Source organism: Lissotriton vulgaris, chromosome 8, assembly GCF_964263255.1.
Source record: "Lissotriton vulgaris chromosome 8, aLisVul1.2, whole genome shotgun sequence".
Taxonomy (NCBI): domain Eukaryota; kingdom Metazoa; phylum Chordata; class Amphibia; order Caudata; family Salamandridae; genus Lissotriton; species Lissotriton vulgaris.
The window spans coordinates 614,570,996-614,594,444 of NC_141696.1; the positions used below are offsets into that span (position 1 = coordinate 614,570,996).

Sequence of the window (23,449 nt, forward strand, 5' to 3'; positions counted from 1 at the left end):
GAGGGTGGCATTCCCATAGTCAAATATGGATAGCACCAGTGATTGGGTGGCTTGTTTGATATCATTGATTGGGATGAATGGTTTTATTTTGTTAAGTAGCTTCAGGTTGAGGAAGGCACTCTTTGCAGAGTTCTTGATGCGTTTGGCCATGTCAAGTTTTGAGTCTACAGTGATTCCTAATGATTTAACTGAGTGGGACAGAGTGCGATTGCCGTTACGAGTGTCCAAAGCTTTTAGCCATTCTGCAATATGAGGGTTCTCATCTTTGTTGGAGATGAGGAGTATCTCAGTTTTGTCTTGGTTGAGTTTTAAGTGGTTAAGCGAGAGCCAATGTTGGATTTCTTTAAGAGTGACATTCATTCTGTGAATGTCATCAATAGAGGAGGTTTCTAGATAGATCTGGGTGTCATCTGCATAAAGGTGGAAAGCTATGAAGGCATTTTTGTGTAGGGTGGTGAGGGGCTCCATGTATATGTTGAAGAGTTTGGGTGAGAGCACGGAACCTTGGGGGACACCCCTGTTGACGTGGTGTAGGTTGGAGGTAAAGTTTTTTATTTATATCCTTCGTGAATGGCTGTGTAAGAAGGAGGAAAACTATTGAAGGACCACCTCATCAGCTCCTACCCTTTCTTGTAAAGCCTTGATGAGAAGTTGGTGATCAACCGTGCCAAAGGCTGCCGATAGGTCTAGGAGAATGAGGAGGCAACATTGGTTGGTATTGAGGGACTTGTGAATGTCATCTGTGATGTTTAGGATCGCGGTATCCATGCTATAGCCTTTTCTGAAACCCGATTGGTGGGGGTCAAGAAGGTTGATGCTATCCATTTGTTGAGTCAGTTATTGGAGGACGCATTTTTCAAAGATTTTGGATAGGAGGGGGAGATTGGAGGTGGGTCTGAAGTTATTCAGTTCCTTGGAGTCAAGGCCTGGCTTTTTTAGTAGTGGCATGACTTGGCCAACTTTGAGGCATTCCGATAGGATGGCGGATCACAGGGAGCTGTTTATGATCTTGCACCAGAGCGGGGCTAAGGAGAGTTTCTTTGGTTAGTTCGGTGGGTATCAGGTCCAGAATGTGAGAGGCTGGTTAGGAGGTGGAGATCAGTTTGAGGATCTCAGTTTCCGTGATTGGGGTTGAAGGACTTCCAGGTTTTTGTGGGGAGCTTGGGTGTGCTATCTACTGTCACTGGGGTCAAGCTTTTGCAGACGGGGGTGATGCTGATGTCCTGTGAAAGCTCAATCTTGGTGATTTTATCATCGAAGAAGTTGGCAAAGCTTTCACACAAGTCCTTGGAGGCTGTAGGGAGGATTCCGGGGGTTTGGAGGTTTGTTGCTTGATGATTTTGAACAGTTCGTTCGGCCTGTTTTTTGCGTTGACCAGAGTGGCACAGAAGAAGGTGTATTTTTCATTGCTGATGTGTTTTTTGTAAATCCTTCGGACTGCTTTGAGTTGTTCCAGTAGGCTTGATGAGTTTTGCTCCTCCGTAGACTTTCTGTAGGTTTTAGTTGGCTTCTTTCGTTGTTTATGTCCGTGTTGAACCAAGATCTCGAAGGTATGTTCTTGGTTTTTTTTTTGTTTCAAGGGGGCTACTTGATCTCGAATGGATGACATGTTTTAGTTGTAGTGGGAGGTGAGTTCTGTTGTGGAAAGATTGTCTATGGAGGCCGTGAGGAGAGATTTAATCCTTCCCTCTAGGTCAGTCATGTTAATTTGAGTGAAGTTCCTAGTCCATTTCGCGGGGGTCTTGGGTGGGAGGTTTGAGTTTGATTGGTTGAGTGAGGGGGAAAAGGATTAAGTGGTGGTCGGACCAGTCCACGGGCAGGGTGCGGTCTATTGTCACAGTGTCATGTTGGGCGATGATGGCGTCTAGTATCGCACCTTTGTTGTGGGTTTCCTCTAAGCAGTGTTGGGTAAGGTTGTTGCTAATAAGCAGTTCATTCAGGTTCTGGATTAGCAGGTTCTTTGCTTCATTCCAGTGTAGATTGAGGTCGCCCAGAATAAGGTTGTTCATGTACCAGAGAGAGCAGTGGGTAATCAGGTCGGACAGGTGTTCAGTGAAGGTGGAGGTGTTGCCTTGGGGATGATAAATAGTGGACTGACGGTTTTGCCTCCATGCTATAACAAGTGAACCCCATCAATAAATACTTTTTCTGTAGCCCATGTCTCCTGTAGCAGGCAGATATCTTGTTCAGCTATATATGCCCTCCAGTCTGAATCCACTAATTTGAACACCAGACCAGCTATGTTCCAAGATAGGAGTTTGAGAGGGGGAGAGCACTCTGTCCATTCTGCTCATTTCCAGTTGAAACAGCTAATAGATCCTCTTGGCCACAATTCCCTGGGAGGTTCAAGCTATTAACAACATGGTGCTTACACCTGCTATCTACAAAATTGTTTTCCAGCTCACAAGGGGTTAGTGAAATTGGATGTAGCTCCATATAACCGTGGCTCTCTGCTAGGATAGTTGCATCTACTGACCGCATCTGATGATTGGCCGTATGATTGATCTTTTCATCCCCAGCATAATAAACAGGAAGATTACTTGGGTCAACAAAGAAAAATCTAGGGTAGTTGAATCAGCAAACCCCACCTGATGGTTGGCCGTATGGTTGATCTTATCGTCCCCAGCATAATAAACAAGCAGATAAGTCTAAGGCATCAATGCACCCTAGAACCTGAAGGGTAGAACGTCCCTGACTCGCTATTGGGGAACATAGATCTACCATCCCGCCTGATGGTTACCCGTGTGATTAATCTCTTCATCCCCAGCACAATAACCCAGAAAATTACTTTGATCATCAGGAGATAAAGCAATAACATCAGAACACACAATGACATGAGCGACTAGGGTCAATCTACTGATTTCTTTTGGGTTGCTCGACTTCATTGGTGACTTAAGATCCTTTTTAGGGCTCAGCCTTAGTCAGCCAATTTCATCCAAGGTTGCTGTAGCATTAACAGAGTTCTATAAAATTTCACGGGATGGCGGAAATGCCTTTTATCTAATACTCAGTGTTTAAACCCCATGCATATTACAAGTGCGTAACTCGAAATTGACTAGGTTTTCAACCAGGTAGTAGGATGTGAGAGCAACCTATATATAGTCATGGGTTGATGAGCTCGATGTGTAACTCTTGGCCAGCACGATATCGGATCTAATCACTGAGGAACATTTGCTTTCAATTGGATAGCTTTATTAATCAGAGCACTTGTGTCTTCATACAAGCTAGGTTTCAGATTTGGGACCTGAATCATATGGATAGAGTGACATTGGTCTAATATGGCCAAGTGGTGATCAATTTCCCAAGGTCTCCTTGGTGGATTAGAAGATGGCATCAAGGGATTAGTGTTAGGCAGCAGGCTTTTGCCAGTAGAGTTGTGATCTCCCGACTTCCTTGGATAAATAACCGTAGGTGGATTGCTAGTGGCACAACTCGATAAATTCTGTGATCTTAGCGCCCTTGATGGTTCAGAACTAGATTTAGTTGCTACATATTGAGAGCTATTTTACAACTTCCCTGGGATAGCCGCTTTCCCCAATTAGGATCTGTTATAAGTAGTGGGAATCTCCTGTTGCAAGGCAGTACTTAAAGATGGAGGGGGGAGTTTGTTCTTTTAAACAGGATGCAGCTTGTCAGAGGGGGGCCACAGATCCCTTGCGATTCACAAAGGCTAGTTGGTAACTTGTTAAGTGTGTCTCCGACAATAATATGATTACACTTTTAAGGTGGTAGTGTTTGTTATCCAACCTTTCAAGATGGTTGTCCATGTCTTGTTTTGTTACTTAGGCAACTTTGACAGGTAGGACTTCATTTATATCTTTGGGCTCGATTTGTGGTCCCGTGGATTCAACAACCAACTGTAACAATTTTAAAACGATTGTGACAAGGAACGTTTGCAATAACATTAATTTTAGGGTACAAGAAACAATCTGAGCTCGTAGTCGTAACTTACTCAAATCTATCCTCTCTGAAACTGACCCATTTTTTAATCCCATAGATTCCGATAAATCACGAACGCCGCTAGTAATCACGTCTGATTGTTTGCAGACTTTTGTGTTTTTTAATCATCGATGCGACTATTGGCTGTTTGCTCTTCTCTTTCCCTTTGTCCCCACTAGTATTTAAAAGTTGTTCTACCTCCTCAATAAGGTTGTCAATATCAGCCAGGGATTGCAGGTTTGGGTGAGCCGCATCTGTTCTGACCTTCCCAGATTTCTTAGTTTTTTTGGCCAGAGTTTTGTTTTTAACAGCCTCACCTGCCTTACATTTTCCCATTATCCCAAAGGTGCAGCAGTGCCAAAACTCAAGATACTATGCGAACCGGGAGCAAAGGCAGAGACAGGAGCAGCCCCGTAAATTCAGGGTAATCAATGAGGGAAAGAGGATGTTAATGGTACCTTAGTCGAGGGAGCAATAGGATTGTGAGATAATCACTGATTATATTATCCTCTTGGTTTCGTTAGGTCCACTGAAGATCGGACGTGAGGGGGGCCCAGCCTCCTTTGGGCTCCAACAGGCATAGACAGACCCACCTTTGGCCCGGGCTTCGCCTAGGAACAGCCTGGGCGAGCCCGTGCGCGTCCCGCCCTGCGGGAGACCCGAAGCCTTGATAAGCGCCTCTTGGCGTGAAACAAACATTACTGGAGTTGGTGGCGATGGTCAGGCTGCTTTGCAGGTTAAGAGATGGAGTATCCACACCTTCCCCGGTAGTTGCTAGATTTATCTGTGGTCTCCTGCGGTAGCAGTAATGATTGTACGTGCACTTGAATTTGTCCTATTTTATGACCAGATTTATCTATTGTCCTCCTGCACTCAATTGTGCATTGGCTGATAAAACTTTTTACTCCGTTCAAGATGGTTGAAGTTATCAGCATCTACTGTGCCCACTGCAGTCAGGCCGCTAACAAAGTTCAATCTACCAGAAGTGGAGTATTAAGAAAAACAACACACAAGAGTCATATAGTTCAAATTACTTACCTAACAACAAATGTAACATGTATATTGGCAAAGCGCATGTTCACCCGTAGGCCCCTTGTCTTTTGTTACCCAACTCAATGGTACTCCTTTTATCGACCGCAAAAGGTTGAAAGGCTGAGCGGACCCACCGAGATTTGAACCTATCATCATGAGGTCGAACACAGGCCCCTACAGTGGATGCATTAGTCCACTAAGCCACCAGACTCGACTTCAGCAATGTAATGCATTTGATGCAAAATGTAACATACCCCAGAAGACCATTTTCAATTGAGACCATTGAGAAACTGTAGAATCTATAACATGCAAATTGATTTGAATCCTTTGGAAAAATATAATTTCTGTGATCAATTGAAGAGCTGTAGCAAATGCTATTTCAGGTTTGTTTCACCAAGTACTACAATGTCACCATGCTGGAAAGGGGGAGAGCATGTATTTTACTCTGTTATTAATCTTCACATGTACTATAGATTGTCCTGTCAAAAATTTCTGGTTTATATTTAGCAATATATTGCAACATAGTTGCACAGTTGTATGCCACATACCATTTAAAAAGAAAACCTCCCTGGATTTGCGATGAAGTTGTTATCTAATTAAGAAAAAAAGGCATTCATACTGAATTGACCATATATTTGAGGTGTGAACCGGAATGGAACCTCAATCAGTGGCATGTACCATGATCAGAAGCATATAAATGTCTACTTTTATTTGTATTTATAGCACATTTTGCTGAAGACGTATGGGCGTGGCTTGGATTCTCAAACAGCACTCCACACAGTGAACTAATAATTTATTAGAATGCACAGAATCTGAGCATTTGTTTTTGCAAAATCTTTATAGCTAGACACATGTGTAATGATATTTGAAACAAAATCCCATTCTATGTGATACTCTCTCGTGGCTGTCCAACCCTCCTACAATAACAGGCAGCCCCACTGTTAGTAACTTGGACAATTACCCTAATGGAAGAACGTATGGGAAGGTCGAAAGAGTTAAAATATGCATAAGGAGTTTAGAGAAATATTGTGAATTGGATCATGGGTTTAGGAAGAAAGGTTATTAGGATATCAAATGCAAAACTGACAAAAACGTATTGTTGATATTGTTTTTATATTTAATATTAGTTAAACGTTATGCTATCCTCAGCTTTTTAATAGATTCTTTACTTCCATGATTTAGGAGACCAGGCAGATCCTTGCAAATTCCAGGCTTGCAATGAGTTTTCAGAATGTCTTGTGAACCGCTGGACTGGGGAGGGAGAGTGCGTTTGCAATCCTGGTTATATGAGCATAGATGGCTTGCCCTGTCAGAGTGTCTGTGACCTGGAGCCTGACTTCTGTCTGAATGATGGAAAATGTGACGTCATCCATGGACAAGGAGCAATTTGTAGGTAAGTTATGAAAGATGCTATCTTTGCCATCATCTATCTCTCTCTCTGTATAGGCAATTGGTACGTACAAATATTTCCCCAGTGACCATAAAGTTTTGTCTGTGGTGTGACCGAGGTCCGCATTGACGCTAGCAGGGCGGCGGTCAGAAGGCGGAGGGGTTTTAGCGGAGTGGACGGGCTATGGCATAATGGTTGGTGTTGGGGAAGTGAAGCATTTACATCTAGTGGCTAAATTGCATAACGGAAAACCAGAAAACCTTGTATTAGTCCCTGCAACCTCACTTTATTAAAATGTGTGATCCTTAGTTAATTGTTTTGTTTCACTGTCTCTCCTTTACCTTTATTATCGCATATAAGAGGAACCCAAAATGCATGACTTTAGGATGTGCAATGTTCCAAACCTTCTTCTGTGTTTGATTTAATATACGGTACTGTTGTTCATGTATAATAGAAAACCAAAGAGTGATTTACAAATATTGAGACTGAGACAAGAGAAATCACACCTATCACATTTAGGCAATCTGGTTAGAGTAATGTGGTGCTCTGATCAGAAACAACAGTCTCATAGTCTTCCTCACAGGAGCACTACGCCCTAATAGTATTCCACAAGAGTGATCAGCACACACAATTTCTCATTCATGGACATGTATAATGCATTTTGTTAAGACATGGGGTGCACAAACTTCATTCAAATGTTCTTTGTTTTGAAAAGAACTCCTTTATTCAAATCTTCTTAAAATCTGGCTTTACAAGTAGCCAACGCTTTTTTTCTCTTCACAATGTTGTAGACGCTTTGGTTTGTGCTCCAGTGGGTCCTTGGATTTACCTTAAATAAATCCTATTTAAAACTTATACTGCCTCCTCCGCTCTTTACAATGGCGACGAGGTTTATTTAATAATTTATGGACCCACTGTGTTGCTGAGCGTCTTTTACTTTCTTCGATAAAAAAAAAAAGAAACGGACCTACGGTGCAATCTTTCCTGGTGCAGTCTGATGGGAGCTGTTGACGCTGTGATCTACAAGGTACTGTCTTTTCCTTAAACATTAAGGATTTCGCGTCGTTGTCATTGAAGCGTCTCTACGGCAGTTGGTCTGCTCGCGCTCCTGTGTGCTTCCAGTTTGATGGCGTCTGTGATTGACAACGGACTCCTGGAACGCACTGCTCATCTGGAACGCAGCGCTTAGTAGCACGCAACGTCACAGCCATTTTGACTCCTGAAACGCATTGCTCATCTGGAACGCAGCGTAGCACGCAACGTCGTGGCCATTTTCAGAGTGATTTTCACACGATCGGCTGTTCTGTCATCACAGCATCGCCGATCGTCAAGCAGTGTAACAGCGTTTTACTTACAACGTCTTTCAAGTGGCAACTTCTTGTTTATTACCATTTTCATTAAGTTATACTTGCAAATTCAGTGATTCGCTCACTTTTATTTAAAATATATATATTTCCTTAGGTATTAATTTTGGGGTAGTAAAAAAGTGGTAAGCTGGATATTTTCTTCAATCCTTTGTTTACTTCAGTGATGTGCACACTTTATTATTTTCAAGTGCATGTTGCTGTCTTATTACTACTGTGATTTGCACACAATTGGAAGTTCATTTTCTTCTTTCTCTTTCACATTGTTCTGCACACGTTTATTTTTAAAAAGTATTAGAGTTTTATTGTTTTAGTCTTTGTTATGGCTACATCTCAGATTTGCAATCAACCCTCCATCTTTTCGGAAATTCCAGGAAAACCGAAATTAAGGTGGAAGAAATGGATTGAAACTTTTGATAACTACATTGTTGCCATTGATGGTACTGGGTTTTCTGCTGCAAGGAAAAAGTCCATTCTTTTCAGTTATTTAGGCACAGCTGCTATTGACATTTTCAAGAACCTTTTACCCATTGCGCCACCAATTGAGGGAGGTGATGGATGGAATGTTTTTGTTGAAGCTGTTGCTAGACTTGAGAAACAGTTTGAAGATGAACCTAATGTCATGATTGAAAAGCATTCTTTTCATAAGAGGAAACAATCCGCTGACAAATCTGTTGAAGATTATGTAGCAGCTCTGAGGGTTTTAGCTGCAAACTGCGATTTTGGTGCCTATGTTGATACAGCGTTCAGGGATCAGTTTGTCTTTAATTGTGCAGCTAAAAAAGTACAAGAACAACTCTTAGCTTGTCGTAATCCTACTTTGGCAGAAGTAATTGATTTGGCCAAAGGGATTGCATGATCAATTTAGTCATCTAAGGTCATTGCTGCTAATGAAAACAAGAATACTAATGACACTTCTGTTTGTGCTGTTCAAATGCGTAGTAAGGGACATTTTCAAACCAATAGAGTTTTAAGTTGTTTTAGGTGTGGCTCAAAAGCACATTTGGCAAACTGCCCAGATTGTCCCGCACTTAAAAAAAAAGTGTACTAAATGTGGTAAAATTGGCCATCTTACATCTTCATGTAGGATTCAAAGGAAAGGTGGTAAGTCTAATTCCATTGTTAGTAATGTTTCTTATGTTAATGATGATTTGGAGAATTTAGTCATCTTTTGATAGTCACATAAATAGTATTTCTCTTCCTTTCAAAGCTCCTTTAGGGATAGTTCATGTTGGTAAGATTGCCTTTCAAGCTATGGCTGACTCTGGTTTGCTGGTGACTATCTTATCAGATGTGTTCTTTTATGAAAAATGGAAAGGTGTCAAACTTGCTAAATCTGATATCAATCCTAAAGCTTTTGGTAATTTTGACATCAAAATGTTAGGTTTCTTTGAAGATTCGTTAAAATTTGAGACCTGTGTCATTTTTACCAACATTTATGTTGCAATTGATGGAAAAAATATTGTTGGGTGGTATGATCTTGGTAAACTTGGCATTAATTTATGCCCAGGATCAGATCGTCCAATTCAGTTGAGAGAAATGCCTGTCAACAATGTTTCTTTGGAATATCCTCTGTCTTCCATTATGAATAAGTATAAAAATGTTTTTGAAGATGTTGTAGGTGAGGTCAAAGGTTTTTCACACAGGATTAAACTTAAAAAAGGAGCTTTACCTGTACAACATAAAGCTCGTATGGTACCTCTGGGTGTGAGGGACAAGCTCAAATCATATTTGGATGGTCTCTGTTCTCAAGGTATCATAGAACCTACTGATAGCTCAGAATGGGTTTCGGCTATTGTTATTGCTCTTAAAAGAATCAAGAAATTAGACTGTGTGTAGATCTTCGATCTCTCAATAAAAACATTGTGGTGGAAACTTATCCTTTGCCTAGAATACAAGAAATGTTGGCTGCTGTCAATGGAGCGATTTTTTTTCTCCATTATTGACTTGAAGGCAGCCTACCATCAGGTTACTCTGGATCAGGATTCTAGAGATCTGACGGCATTATTAACTCCGTTTGGGTTATTTAGATTCTTGAGGATGCCTTTTGGCCTGGCATCTGCTGCCAGTGTTTTTCAAAAGTTAATTGAAAATTTGTTTAGTGGAGTTGAAGGTGTTCAGTCTTTTCAAGACGACATTTTAATCTTTGCTAAGTCAATTGATGAGCATAATGTCACTTTGGAAAAAGTTTTAAAGATTCTAAGCAGCAAGGGCATGACGGTGAGCAAGGAAAAATGTAAATTCCTAGTTAAAGAAATTGACTATTTAGGTCATAAAATTACTCAGGAAGGAATTTTTCCTAAAAAAGATATCATTAGCAACCTTGAAAATGCCAGCAAGCCTCAGGACAAGGATGCTTTACGCTCTTTTCTTGGGTTAAGTGAATACTATGCGAAATTTGTTAAAGGATATGCTTTGGTTGTTGAACCACTCAGACAACCCGTTAAAGAAAAGTTCAAGATTTGTTCGGACTGATGTCCATGATTCAGCTTTTCAGGGTGTGATTAAGCTTATTGCTAGTGCTCCGGGTCTTAAAACTTTTGATCCTAAAGGGAAGTCTTTTGTAACTGTGGATGCAAGCACTGTTGGTTTGGGGCCTGTTTTCACGCAGATGGTTAATGGCAAGGAGAGAGTTATTTCGTTTATCTCAAGAGCGATTAGAGGTGCTGAAGTTCATTATAGCACAATCGAGAAGGAGGCTTTAGCCTGTGTGTGGGCTGTGGAGAAGTTGAAGAATTTTTTATGGGGTAGGCCTTTTGTTTTGGTGATGGACCATAAGCCGTTGGTCTACATGATGGATGGCGTGAGGAGTGGTAGAGCATCTTCCAGGTTGGTTTGGTTCATAGCAAGACTGCAGGAGTTTAACTTTGAGATTCAGCATATTCCAGGTGGAAAGAATTTTGCTGTAGACTGTTTATCTAGGTTACCTCCTCTGGGTGATTCTTGTGATGAAGTCACGGATCAGCATGAGTGTGTTGTGGCTGCTTTGGATGCTGTGGAGTCAAGCAATTTTGGCATTGATGAGAATGAGTGGAATGATCATGTTGGTAAAGATAATTTGTTAGCTAAGGTCAAGTCTTATGTTGTTAATGGATGGCCCTCTGTTAAAAATATTAAACCTTCGTTGAGAAGTTTTGCACAGGTGGCGAATGAGTTATCTATTGAAAATAGAATTTTGTTGAGGAATGAGTTGTTTGTTCCACCAGGTAGTCTCAGGGAGAAGATTATCAAATTAGCACATTCAGGGCATCCTGGTGTTTCAGCTACAAAGAGGTTACTCAAGTGTCACTATTGGTGGCCTGGTTTGGATACATCTGTTGAGAAGTTTATCAATAACTGTGCGGTGTGTGTTAGGTCTGACAAGCACTGGAAGGTTTCTACTGAACCTTTGTCTATTTGTGAAGCTCCTGCAGGATCTGTGGGAAAGAGTTTCTATTGACTTTTCAGGACCTTATATTTGTCTTGGCAGAGAAAATAGAAAAATCATCAATGAGAACAATTAAAAATCTAAGTGGTTACATTATTCTTTTGTAGAGCATCTTAGTACTGATGTGGTTATTAGTTTCCTGGACAATGTTTTCAGGATTGAAGGGGCACCCATTTCCAGTAGGTCTGACAATGGTGTTCAGTTCATCTCAAGCAAAAAGGAAATGTTTCTTAAAATGTTTGGAGTGTCTGCTAAGAGGGCTCCTCTTTATAGTCCACGTTCCAATGGTCAGGTTGAGAGGGCCAACAGATTTTTTAAAGAGGGGATCCAAGCTGCTTTGGAGAGTAATTTGGATGTTTTTGACTTTTTGAAAGACAACATTTGGAGTGATCATCTGACTCCTAACTCTTGTACATGGGTTTCTCCTTTTTGTCTAATGAGAGGCAGACAAGCTAGATCTTTATTTTTGCCTCAATTAAGAAACAAGAGCAATTTGACAGAGAGTTTTGATTCTTCTATCTCTAAAGCTAGAGATAACATCACTTCTGCATGGTTGTCAGGAAAGTTTTATCATGATGATTTTCATCATTGTAAGAGCAAGGTTGTAAATGTTGGTGATTGGGTTAGGATTGTTAGTCCCTCTCACACACCCAAAGGTATGTCCAAGTTCAGTAAGCCCTTTATGGTGTAACAAGTTTCTGATTCCACTGTTTTTCTCAAGGGCAGAGGGTGGTGGAGTAAAAGTTCTGTGGTTGTTCTAAAACCTGGCCAAGAATTTTTTTTTTGATAAAAGGGAAGATGGTGAGGATGTCTGATTTGATGATTCCTGTTCTAGTCCATTACCTAAGGAACAGTTTGTTTCTTCTGGTGATGGTCTTGGTTCTACTCTTGGTTCAGAGTCTGATCCTATTTTGGATCCTCCTGTTTCTCATGATGATGCTGGTACTAGTTCATCTGTTCCAGGTTCACATGTTTCTCTTAAAAGATGTGTTAAGTTGCCTAACAGATTTGATGATTATGTTCTGGATTAATCTTTCTTTGTTTTGTTTTATTTTATTTTATTTTGTTTTATCTGTGGAAAAGATACATGTGGTAATATCCTTCTTTTCTTTCTTGTATTTTCCTTGATGTCACTTTTGGAATTGTCATATGTATTAAGAATGTTACTCATGTAATGGAGAATGTTGTAGTGGACCTGAGTTCTAGATCAGAGAAGCGGTTGGAGCTGATCTGATCTAGACGCTTTGGTTTGTGCTCCAGTGGGTCCTTGGATTTAACTTAAATAAATTCTATTTAAAACTTATACTGCCTCCTCCGCTCTTTACACACAAGAGACTTCTTTAGAGCTCGATTTGTTGCTTAATGCATAAAGTCCTCAGAAGGTATGTTCCTTCATCTACAGATGGCCATGTCCAAGTGAGAAGTTCTACCGGTTCCCAAAATACATTTGAACTCATTATAACAGAATTTTCATTTCACTGTGAGTATCTCCCTTGTTTTGCATGTTATCGGTTCTCTTAAGGTACGTATTCAAAGCCTATGTTGGCATCGCAATCTTATTAGTGGTGAGCAGGAACTAGCTGACTGCGCAGCTCACTTCACGACAGTCTCTTTATAGCAGTGGAATGTCACACTTTCGTCATCCATGAGTTGGTTAATCTGATAGACTGGCACTAATTTGATCCCACCATATTCCGCTCACTGTTTCTTTATTTTTGGGTGTCTTTGGGGTCAGACCCTAGCTTTATATATACCACAATTTCCATTCCCATGCAGTGGTCCATTTTGACACCGTTATTGATGGAGAGGCTGTCACCTTCCACTCCTTGGCTATGCCATGGTTAGTGAGTATCAGTCCCAGACTAAGCAAGAATAATTAATATTTATTCCCACTCACATTATCCATAAGGTGACTGGGAAAACACAGGATCTGCCTGCCACGACAGGAAAATCCCCAGACATGTGACCACCTGTGCCAAAACCTCCCTAATTCTGGGCAGCTCCACACTGTATGGAAGAAGGTGCCTTCCTCAGCAACACATTGGAGACATGCAGAGGAGGCAATCACCCCCATACGCCAGATGTGTTAACTACCCTTGGTTAATGTACTTACATTGAATTAGCCGGAGCCTTGCCAATATGGCCACTGCTTTGGGGGAACCCACAATCTCCATCCAGTCTTAATTTTCAAATTCATCCACATCAGCTTCCCAAGCATTGAATAAAGTTCAAAATTTATCAGGCTGGTTAGAAATTAGGGTCTTGTAAATCTTCGCAATATGTAAATGTAAATGTATAGGCATTTATATAGCGCACTACTTACCCGGAGGGTCCCAAGGCGCTTCGACCGCTGCGAAACCCTTCCTGGCTTCCCTGAGAGATGGTCCCTTTATGGGTATCTCCAGGGTGAGACCAGGCATCCCCGGCGGTCTGGTGGGGCCGTTAGTGAAGATGAGGCAAGCTAATGCCCAGAGTTGCCGAGTGTGATCGCTGATCAGAGTGGGCACCGAGGCGAGAGAATTATCGAGTCCGCTGACCCTGGTCCGGAAACCTGCCGCGCCGGGATTCGAACCCTGGTCCCGGGCCGTCCTCTGCTCTCGGGTCTGCCACCTCTAACCAGTGAGCCACACTACTAATATGATGGTCGCCCAAGTCTCCCAAGAGAAGTTTACCCTCCAAAGATCAAATTCTTGAAGGTCTGGTAGTACCCTTATGTGTGGGGTCAGTGCATGGCAGAACTGGAGGAATTTGTGGAACTGGCTGTAATGTGGCTGTAATGTAGCTGGAATTCAGTCTGGAGTGCCTGATATGACTTCAGGTCCATGCCTTGCATGACATCCCCCAACGCGGGGATCCGATGAGATCCCTTTTCCGGAATCCCTCTGCCTCATAATGGCATCTGTTCCGTCAGTCTGTCCTACCATTTTATCCGTCTAAGTGTTGACTGCCACAGACTCAGGACCACCTTTGCCGCCAGGGGAAGAGTAGCGCTTTTCCCCATCCCATATAAATTGGCTTCAGGGGAGTTGCACCCATTACCATATTATCAAGTGCATATGCGGGGCCCCACTGTATATCATACCACCAATCATTAATGATCTGGAGATGGGTTGCTAGGAAATATGACTCAATATCAGCCGCTGCAATGCCCCAACAGGGGGGAAGTACCCCTGTCCCATAGAAAGGCATTTAGAATGGAGTTCAGTTTGCAAAACCACTGTTGCAGGACATCAAATGGGAAATTTTGCAGTTGATAAAGGAATCTGGACAATAAGACCATCTTGAAGATTGCTGACCATCCTGTCAAGGATCTTTATATTGTCATTCGGGTGAGTGAACATAGGTTCTATATTAGTGTTCCATGCAAAAGGCGCCACCGTGGATATATAAATGCCTAAGTATTTGAACCCTTTGGTGGCCACCCGTATACCTGCTTCTCAATCAAGTCTATGCGGACCTTGCCTCACAGCATATACCATTGATTTTGAGTCATTAAGGCAGATGCCCAAAGTTCCCCCAAATATCCGTATTATTTTCAACAGCCGGGGTCCCACCGCTTCAGGCCCTGTAATGAAGAACTAAGCATCATTAGTGTATAATGCAATCCTCTCTGACCACCCGCTACTCCAACCATAGCCCCGAACTAGCGCATCCATCTGCACTCAAACCGCCAGGGGCACCATGGCCATAGTGAACAGTAGGGGGAACAGGAGACAACCTTGCCTCGTTTTCCGCTGTATAGGGAAGATATCAGACCTAGCCCCCGCCACCCGCACTGACGCCGTCAAGTCTGTACATAACAATCAGAGATAGGAGAGTAATCGTGAGCCAAAGTTGAGGCACTGAAGGAGGAAAAATAGATATTGCTGCTGCATGAGGCTGAGTTGTCCACTCGCTCGCTGGGTATCAGTTTGGCGGCTGCGCTGTTCCAACTCCATGATCTCCATCTCAAAATCAACTATGTCTTACAGTCTGCGCTGGCGCTCCCCAGTACAAGAACTGAAGTCCTCCCCGCAAAGTGTGCTCTTCAGGGCTTCCCCTAGAGTCTGAGGAGACTGCACTGTGCTTATATTATGTGCAAAATATCCATCTTTACAATCTATCATATATTTTTGGCACTCCAGGCTCTGAAGATGGCATGGCAACAAGCACCAACTGAACGTCATGCGCTGGTGTCCCGTCGGAGGCCCAATGTCACAGGAGAGTGATCCGAAAGACCCCTGGGGAGCACCATTATATCCCACACCCGATGTAAGGGATTGCCAGAGGCCGACATATAATCTAGAAGAGAGTAATAGTTATGAGCTGCTGAATAAAAGTTATAGCCACTTGTTGAGGGATTGTGGGCCTGTCTTACTTTAATGAGGCCCAACGCTGAGACAAAGGGAGGGCGTCTGGCCTGACATTGGAGGTAACCCCTGTGGGTTCCATCTGTCTACCGCTGGGACGATGACTCTGTTTGAAACTCCCCATCACCACAAACCCATCTGTTAGCTCATTCAAAACCAAACATTTTATAACGGAGTGTCCAAGATGGGGGTGGGCAGGGCATATACACTCAGCAATGTGTTAGTTTTCCATAGAGCATTCCTGTAACTGCTGTGTGTCTATCATATTTATCAACCTATGTCTTGACATGCCGGCAGGGACTGTCTGCTTAATCAGGATTCCTGTGCCACTGGAACTTAGTATGAACCCTGAATAATAAACGTTTGTCTATCCCCATCAAGCCAAGCATGGGACCTTGTTACCTTTAAGGTGAATCTCCTGCACTAGCAGAACATATGTCCCATCCTCTTGGCCTGCTTCAGGACTTTCCCTCTCTTTCCCTTATCTAGTAGGTCAATTACATTCCACAGAACCCATCAAATTAAATCCTATGAACACATCTGCTGCTGGGTACACATGATTTAATCTTTCTGCTATGTCTACATCTAGGGTATGTGAGGGAGTGGACATCCGTCAGACCCCATTGTAGAAAAAGAAGAAAAATATTTAAGCATAACAATAGTAGCAATGTTACGAAACAACAGACCATCATTCCGATGTAATATTCGCTACAAGAACAACTGATATGTAACATCACCCACCTCATACTCAGAATACCCTAAGTATCTGATGCGAAATGTGATGGCGACAGACCCCAGTAGGGGTCTGTCCCTGCTCATCACAATGGACAAATTCGTAGGAGGGTGTACGTTCCTGGTTATTGTGTTGTGTGGCCACCCATAGCATCATACACCATGACGATCAAGGATAGCGCTGTCCAATATGAGTACCCCTCATTTTCACTTAGAAGATCCTGCACCAGATGCCTGAGAAGATGGGAAGCCCCCTGTAGCAACTGGCACGTTGCCCATCAACTTGGAGATCCGCCATGTTGATGGGTATCTGTGACAATTAGTAGCTGATGCCTTTTTGTTCTTATTATGCTTGTCACTGAGAAGAGTCAGAATCCAGGTGGGGTGGTGTATTAGGTTCATCTGTCCACTGGAATACCTCCTCCAGGGAGTTGAAAATGAGCATCTGAGACTCATACAAACCTTTGAGTTTTGTGGGATAATGAAGCTTTTATCTGATATTTAATTTATGGAAACAATGTTTTGTGGCTTGAAAGAGCATTGTAAGAAAGGATTGATCCTGTTGCTGTATCAACCTAGTGTAGTCCGGAAATATCTTAACGTGCGATTGATACATAATCTTTTCCTTTGATCGGCATGTTTTAGGATGGTGTCTCTGTACAAGTAATTCAGATGTTTTGCAATAACTGCGCAGGGCCTGGCCCTCCGAGGAGGCTGGTGCATCAAATCCCTGCAGGCCTGTTCAACCATGAAACTTGGGGAAAGGGCTCCCACTGGCAGTAAGTTGTGAAGCCATTGATCTAGGAAACGCTCCTTAAAGGCTCCCTCACAGTCCTCTGGGAATCCCACAAAGTGCAGTTTATTGTGGTGCGTTCTTTGTTTAGCATCCTCTATGGATGTTGGCGATTCCCTGGAGGTAAGTTTGGACATGTTAGCCTGCAGGGTTGCAAAAGAATCGTCTACCGCCTCTGTTATGCTATCCATTACATTGCAGATGTTTTGTTGTAGTACCAAAACCTCTGAGCCTACAGCATCTATCTTATCATTTAGGGCATTACACAATTGAGTGATGATGGCTAAGAGTGCTGCTTTATCTGGAACCATTTCCGTCTGGCTGTCTGGTGCCATCTGTAGCAAGGGGCCGCCAGGCTGGGGGTATTTATCTAGAGTACTTTGTTTAGCTGATGGTGGTCCCTTGTCTTTTTTCATGTTGCACATGCAATCTTGGGCACAGTCCCCAGTTCCTGGCTAGTTCGATCTACCTCTGACCCGCCTAACCGCCACTGGAAGTCTCCGGGGTGGCACAAGCAGTCAGACCCACAGCCAGCCAAAGCCACAGTCCAACATGGTCGCCATATTAGGGAGCAGTCAGTAGGCAAGGCCCAAGCCTACTATTAAGAAGGGGAACACACTATGTTGTATACAGCACCGCCACACTATATGCTACCCCCTAGTGGGGTTTAGTTCATATATGTGATCGCTCCCAGGTAGTGGTGGAAGCCTCTTCAAACTCCCACAGTGATTGTGTCAACGGTCCAGAGTCTGGCTATCCTTGTGGCTCATGTTCCTCCAAGGGGCTGAAACTCACCCTCAGGCTTCTCCCACCCCCGCCACCATGTGGAGTCAGGGCCTTGGGTAAGCAGAACCATGGCTATTAGAGTGGAAGGGGCCCTTATGGCACCAAACTGCATGTACCAGTTGTCAGGGGAGGGTGTGGACTTGAGCGGCTCAGTGGACCACTGTAAGAGCACACATTAATCTAATTATAGAGGCTTATTATGTGCCATTATTCCTTTGCTGGTGGCAATGTCCTCCCTTCAAGCCCCTTGTTTGCCTCTGGTCCATCCAAGCATGTTGCTCTGTTTGGCCCTCTGCCCCAAGAATCTGGCATTACTCACCACAATGATGAGGTGTTTTGTCATGCCTCTCCACCCTGCAGAGTCTGTGGTGCAGCTCCCTAGTGTCTGTCGGCCTACCAGGGTGGCCGCCGGGTCCTGCAGCAGGCACGCCTCCATGGCCCATGCGCTCACTGCGCCCTCCTCAGCCGGGCCTGGTGATCTTGACAGGGAATCTGGGGGGGGGCCCCAGCATGCACTTCCTGGTCTGCAGGTCTCCACGACCACTCAGGCCACGCTCTCTCAAACTTCCGTTGCACTGTCTCATGGCACCTCTGCAGGTCTGTGCTGACTCCAGGCCTCAGCCAGCGGGCGTGATAGGCTGCACCTTCCCCACATTGGCTCTGCTTGGATTCCAAGTGTTGGAGCTCGCCTGTATGGTGCCGCGGGGGATCCGCAGTCTCATAGCGTCCCATGTGTGATGAATCTTTGCTTGTGTGTTTGCAGGATTGTTCGGGATGGTAGATGGCATTGCAGAGCTGAACTAAGTTGCGGCCGCCATATCCGGTGTCCAGTCACGCCCCCTTTCTGTCTTTATTGATGTGAGCTTTTAGGTTCAGGTGTTTGTCTGGACTCAATACTGGTTCAACTGATGTTGACAACTGATGTTTCGTCGAGAGAAGATTGTAGAACAATGTTGCAGTTGAGGGATGAAAAAAGGAAAAACTCTGTTTTATTTGCTTGTGTTCCAAGTGGTGGGCAGAAATCCAGAATTGAATCTTGATGAGGACGTGTAGGAAGGGGGGTTATTAGTAAGTGGATGTTTGTACCTTTAGCTAGTAATAATGCCATGATCACTAATAAGGTCCAGTTAAGTCTCAACAAAATAATCCATGCTCAACCCTTAGTAGCTTGGCAGATGAGCAGTCAGGTTCAAATTACAATACATGTGTGTAAAGCATTTAATATCACCAAAACAATAAATAAGAAAAAGACACAATTTGATAAAAACCCAATACCAACTTATTAAAATAGAGACTATTTTTATCTTTAAAATGACACGAGAACAACAAAATCCCTTGTAGGGACCAGAAATTTGAATTTTAAAACTAAATAAAAACATGTGCATTCTAGCACCAAAAGCTTTAAGCTCCACTCTCGGCTATGTGATCATGCTGGACCAAGACAAAGTCAGCATTTTAAGCCGACCATGATGGAGTGTGGTTGGATAGGTTAATGGCTGGGTCCCGGTCAAGATTTTACCTTTACACGTTTTCACTTTTTAGGAGCTTTACTCTACACAACAAGCCCTCTGGTTCCTTGGAACCGGAGCTGGCTTTTGACAATGGCGGCCTGCTGCAGTGTTATGCTTTGATGAGTCCCTGGAAGTCTTTGTCCTTAGTGTCGACTGTAAGGAGCTCCAAAGCATTCAGTAGGACAAACCAGCATGGTCTGGCCAGTTACAGAGTCAACAACACCAGCCTGACTCAACACCAAGCTGTCCTTGTTCTGGAGCTTTTTACCAAAACTTAGCAAAAAGCTCCCAAACTTTCAGAACATCTTCTGTATGTTTTTTTGTGTTGAAAAGCAACCAGCAGTACCAGCCAAGTGTTCAGAAGCTCTGCATTGCCTCTTTGGGTCTGGGACGCAATCTCCCACAATACACAAATCCAGTTGAAGCTGCTGAGCTGGAGTAAAACTTTGGATATTGCAGGTGGCTTCTTCCAGAACTTTTCTACCTGTTGCTGATCAGGAAGTCCACTCACTTCACTTGAATTAGGCACAGTCCTTTTTTTGTGGAGGACTTTAGTTAGAACCTCAACCTTCTTTTTTTTTTTTTGGTTCAAATCTGTTTTTATTGTGAACACAGCGATAAGCCTACAACCCCGTGCTGAGGCCGGCCGCGCATAAAAGAACCTGTAGGGGTATACCACCCAGCTTGGGGATGGAGCATTAACACAGCGCCCTGCCTACAACCCCGCTGAGGGGGCCGGCTGTGTGGCTTAGGGGTAATGATTGTAAGGGTTGGCCACACGCGGTTGCTGTATTGCTGTGCGGGGGAGGCGCGCATGGAGTTGATAACTGCAGTGTCACAGTTTTTAAAGGCCCAACGGGGCTCAAACTGCCCCATAGGGGGGCGAAGGCCAGGGTGGCAAGTAGGAAGGAAGAAGAAGTCGGAGGAGAGCTAAGCAGAGGTGAGAGGGGGGCCAGGGAGAGATAGCAGTAGCGTCGCAGTTGCGGATAGGAGGGCAAAACACGAGCGGGCTTGCGGGGTGTAGCAGTGCCTGCACTGGGGAGAGCAGTTAAGTGCATAGTCTGCTTGGGTCGGCAGGGATAAGGGCGTCCTCAAATAGGTGTAGTGCACGAAGCCTAGGGGGCATGTGGCGCGCATAGCTGATAGAGCACAGATGGCGCACAAGGGGTTCCCACACTGCTTTGAAGCGCGCTCCTCTCATTTGTATCCGCGCCGTAAGCATTTCCATAGCCAGGACCTGCCAAAGGCGCACAAACCAGGAGGCTATCGGCGGCGCTTCAGCCCATTTCCAGTATAAAGCGATGAGTTGCTTGGCAGCGCCTAGCATTTGGAGCGTAAGGATCCAGTCGCTGCGCGTGAGGGCCCTAAGCGCAGGGGGTCGAATGCCCAGCAAAAGCGTGCATACCTCTTCAGGCAGGGGAAAGCCCAACACCCTCTTGATGTGACCGAGTACTTCCTTCCAGAAGACAGCTAGAGTAGGGCACGTCCACCAGATATGCACGAAGTCACCAGTCGCAGTTCCACACCTCCAGCACAGCGGCGAGGCAGTTGGGAACATTTTGCTAAGTCTCAAGGGAGTATAGTACCATTGCGTGAGCATCTTGTAGGCATTTTCCCTCTGGGGAATGCTGCGAAAGATTTTGGGGATATCGTTCCATAGCCTGACCCACTGGGAAGGCTCTATGTCAGTACCCGCCGCCGACTGCCATTGCCTCTGGTAGGGGTGAGCAGGTGGTGAGGTGGGATGCTGCAATATGTTATATTTCTGGGAAATAAGCCTCTTCAGCCCCCCTAGGGAGCGTGCCAGTTTCTCGAAGGGCGTGTAGGCCCTGGTGGCCGCCCGGTACATGTCATCTCCCATAGTCCAGTGGCGCAGCTGGGCGTACTGCAGGCCGGCAGTCGAGGGCAGACTGAATTCCTCCTTGCAGTCAGCCCACGATTTGGGCGATCCTCCAAGAAAGAGGTCCCCTATGACCCTGCAGTCTCCTTGCGTCCAGTTCTCGAATGCGCGGGTCCGGGCTGCGGGAGGAAAGTGCGGGTTACCAGCGATGGGGGTGTGCGGAGAGGGGAACGTGGTGAGGCCTTTGGACACCGCTATCCTGTCCCAGATATCCAGGACCGTTTTCGTCGGGACCGCCATGTACGCACTCCTGGAACGAGCCACTCGCGGCAGCCAAGGTAGATCCCAGATAGTGCGCCCCGTGACCTCCCGGTCCATGTGGAACCAGTGCTTATCGCTTTCACGCACGCCCCATTCTATGACAAACCAGAGATGTGCCGCCCAGTAGTAGTGTAGGAGGTTCGGGCAGGCAAGGCCGCCCCTATCCCTCGGTTCCATAAGGACCTTCTGTGAGAACCGGGGGCGTTTTCCACCCCAAATGAACGACGTGAGATCACGTTGGAGACTCTTAATGCAGTGGAGCGGGATTGGGGTGGGCAAACATTGGAAGACATAGAGAATGCGGGGGAGAATCGACATCTTGACCGCGTTGAGCCGCCCTAGCCATGAAACCATCAAGGGCTTCCATTTTCGCAGGTCCGCCAGGACTTCTTTGCGGCAAGCCGTCCAGTTCCGCGTGGACCAGGAGTCCAGGTGGGGCGTCAGGTCAAGACCCAAGTACTTGATGTGGTTCTCCGCCCATCGGTAGAGCGCTGCCCCTTTCAGGAAGTGAACCTCCTCCTCAGGGATGGTGAGGTTGAGCGCCCAGGATTTGGTGTGGTTAATTTTAAGGCCGGACGCTCGTTCATATAGGCAGAGCACATCGTGCACCGCTGGGAGGGAGTCGCGAGGGCGCGTAAGGGTGAGGATCAAGTCGTCTGCAAATAATGCCACCTTGTTGTCACGTCCCCCGTGGGGTATTCCGTGGATGTCAGGAGTGCGCCTTATCAGCGAGAGCGGCGGTGTCAGCTGGCCGTTGACCCTGATTCTGGCCTGCGGTCCAAGATAAGGGGCCATGAACCTGGCGATCATTTTGGGACCAAAACCAAGTTTCTGGAGGACCGCTCTCAAGAAGGCCCAGTCAACCCGGTCGAAGGCCTTCTCCGCATCAAGCGAGAGAAGGCAAGCCGGGATGTCCCAATGTCGCACCTTCCCCACCAGATGTGCCAACCTGCGCACGTTATCAGCCCCCTGTTGATCCCGAATGAACCCCACCTGGTCCGGGTTTATCAACCCCGGCATATACGGGTCCAATCGTTTGTCCAGAATTTTGGTGTAGATCTTCAGATCGGTATTCAGGAGAGCGATAGGAAGCGCACAAGTCGGGGTCCCTCCCAGGCTTAGGGATCAAGGCAATCTCCGCCAGGCCCATATCAGGGGACGGGCCAGTGGTGTCAGAAAAGGAACTGTACAGCCGCAGCAGGTGCGGGCGGAGCTGGGTCAGGAATATGCGGTAGAAGGTCAGCGGCAGACCGTCTGGCCCCGGGGTTTTCCCAGGGGGGAGGTCCTTGATGGCCGCAGAGATTTCCTCCTCCTGCAGGGGTTCTTCCAGTGCAGCCGCACATGCCGGTGACAGTGGAGACCCCTCGTAGTCTGCAAGGACGGCCTCCCGCGCCTCCGCCGAGGTAGGTTCCCCTGCATACAGGGAGGAATAATAGGCAACGAAGGCCTCCTGCTTGGCTTTTTCAGTGGTGGCGCAGGTGCCATCCTGTCGTCTGATATTGGCAATGTGAGCCCTGGCTGCACGTGCCCGCAGTCTGCCTGCTAGAAGACGTCCTATCTTGTCCCCACCCTCGTAATAGCATTGTTTGAGCGCCAGCAGGGAGCGCTCTGCCTTGTTAGTGCGCAGCGTGCGGAGCTGCCCCCTGAGGTTGGCGAGCGTTCTCTTAGACGCCTGTGAGGGACAATCCCTGTCCCGAGTTTCTGCTTGTTTGATCTCGCTGGCCAGATCGGTTTCTAGTTTAGACGCCTCCCGTCTCCGTAATGTGGCCTCTAATGGTGACCTTAAAGGCATCCCAGACCGTCTGGAATGGCGAGTCTGGGGTATCGTTAATGGCGAAATACGAGTCTATGGCGTCACGGATGCTGGCAACATCCTCCGGGTCACGAAGGATGCTCCGCGGAAGGACCCATCTCCGCTCCCGAGTGACACGAGCCAGCGGATCTTGTAACAGAAATTCCACATGT

At 45.4% G+C, this 23,449-nt stretch overlaps 1 protein-coding gene across 1 annotated transcript in view; it reads left to right on the forward strand.

Moving 5' to 3' along the window:
* The window catches only part of IMPG2 (interphotoreceptor matrix proteoglycan 2), a 904,006-nt gene that overhangs the window by 767,348 nt on the left and 113,209 nt on the right, over positions 1 to 23,449 (forward strand). Inside the window, exon 17 of the mRNA XM_086934482.1 lies at positions 6,154 to 6,364. Coding sequence (XP_086790608.1) covers positions 6,154 to 6,364 — 211 coding nt within the window. The remainder of the gene's footprint in view (positions 1 to 6,153; positions 6,365 to 23,449) is intronic.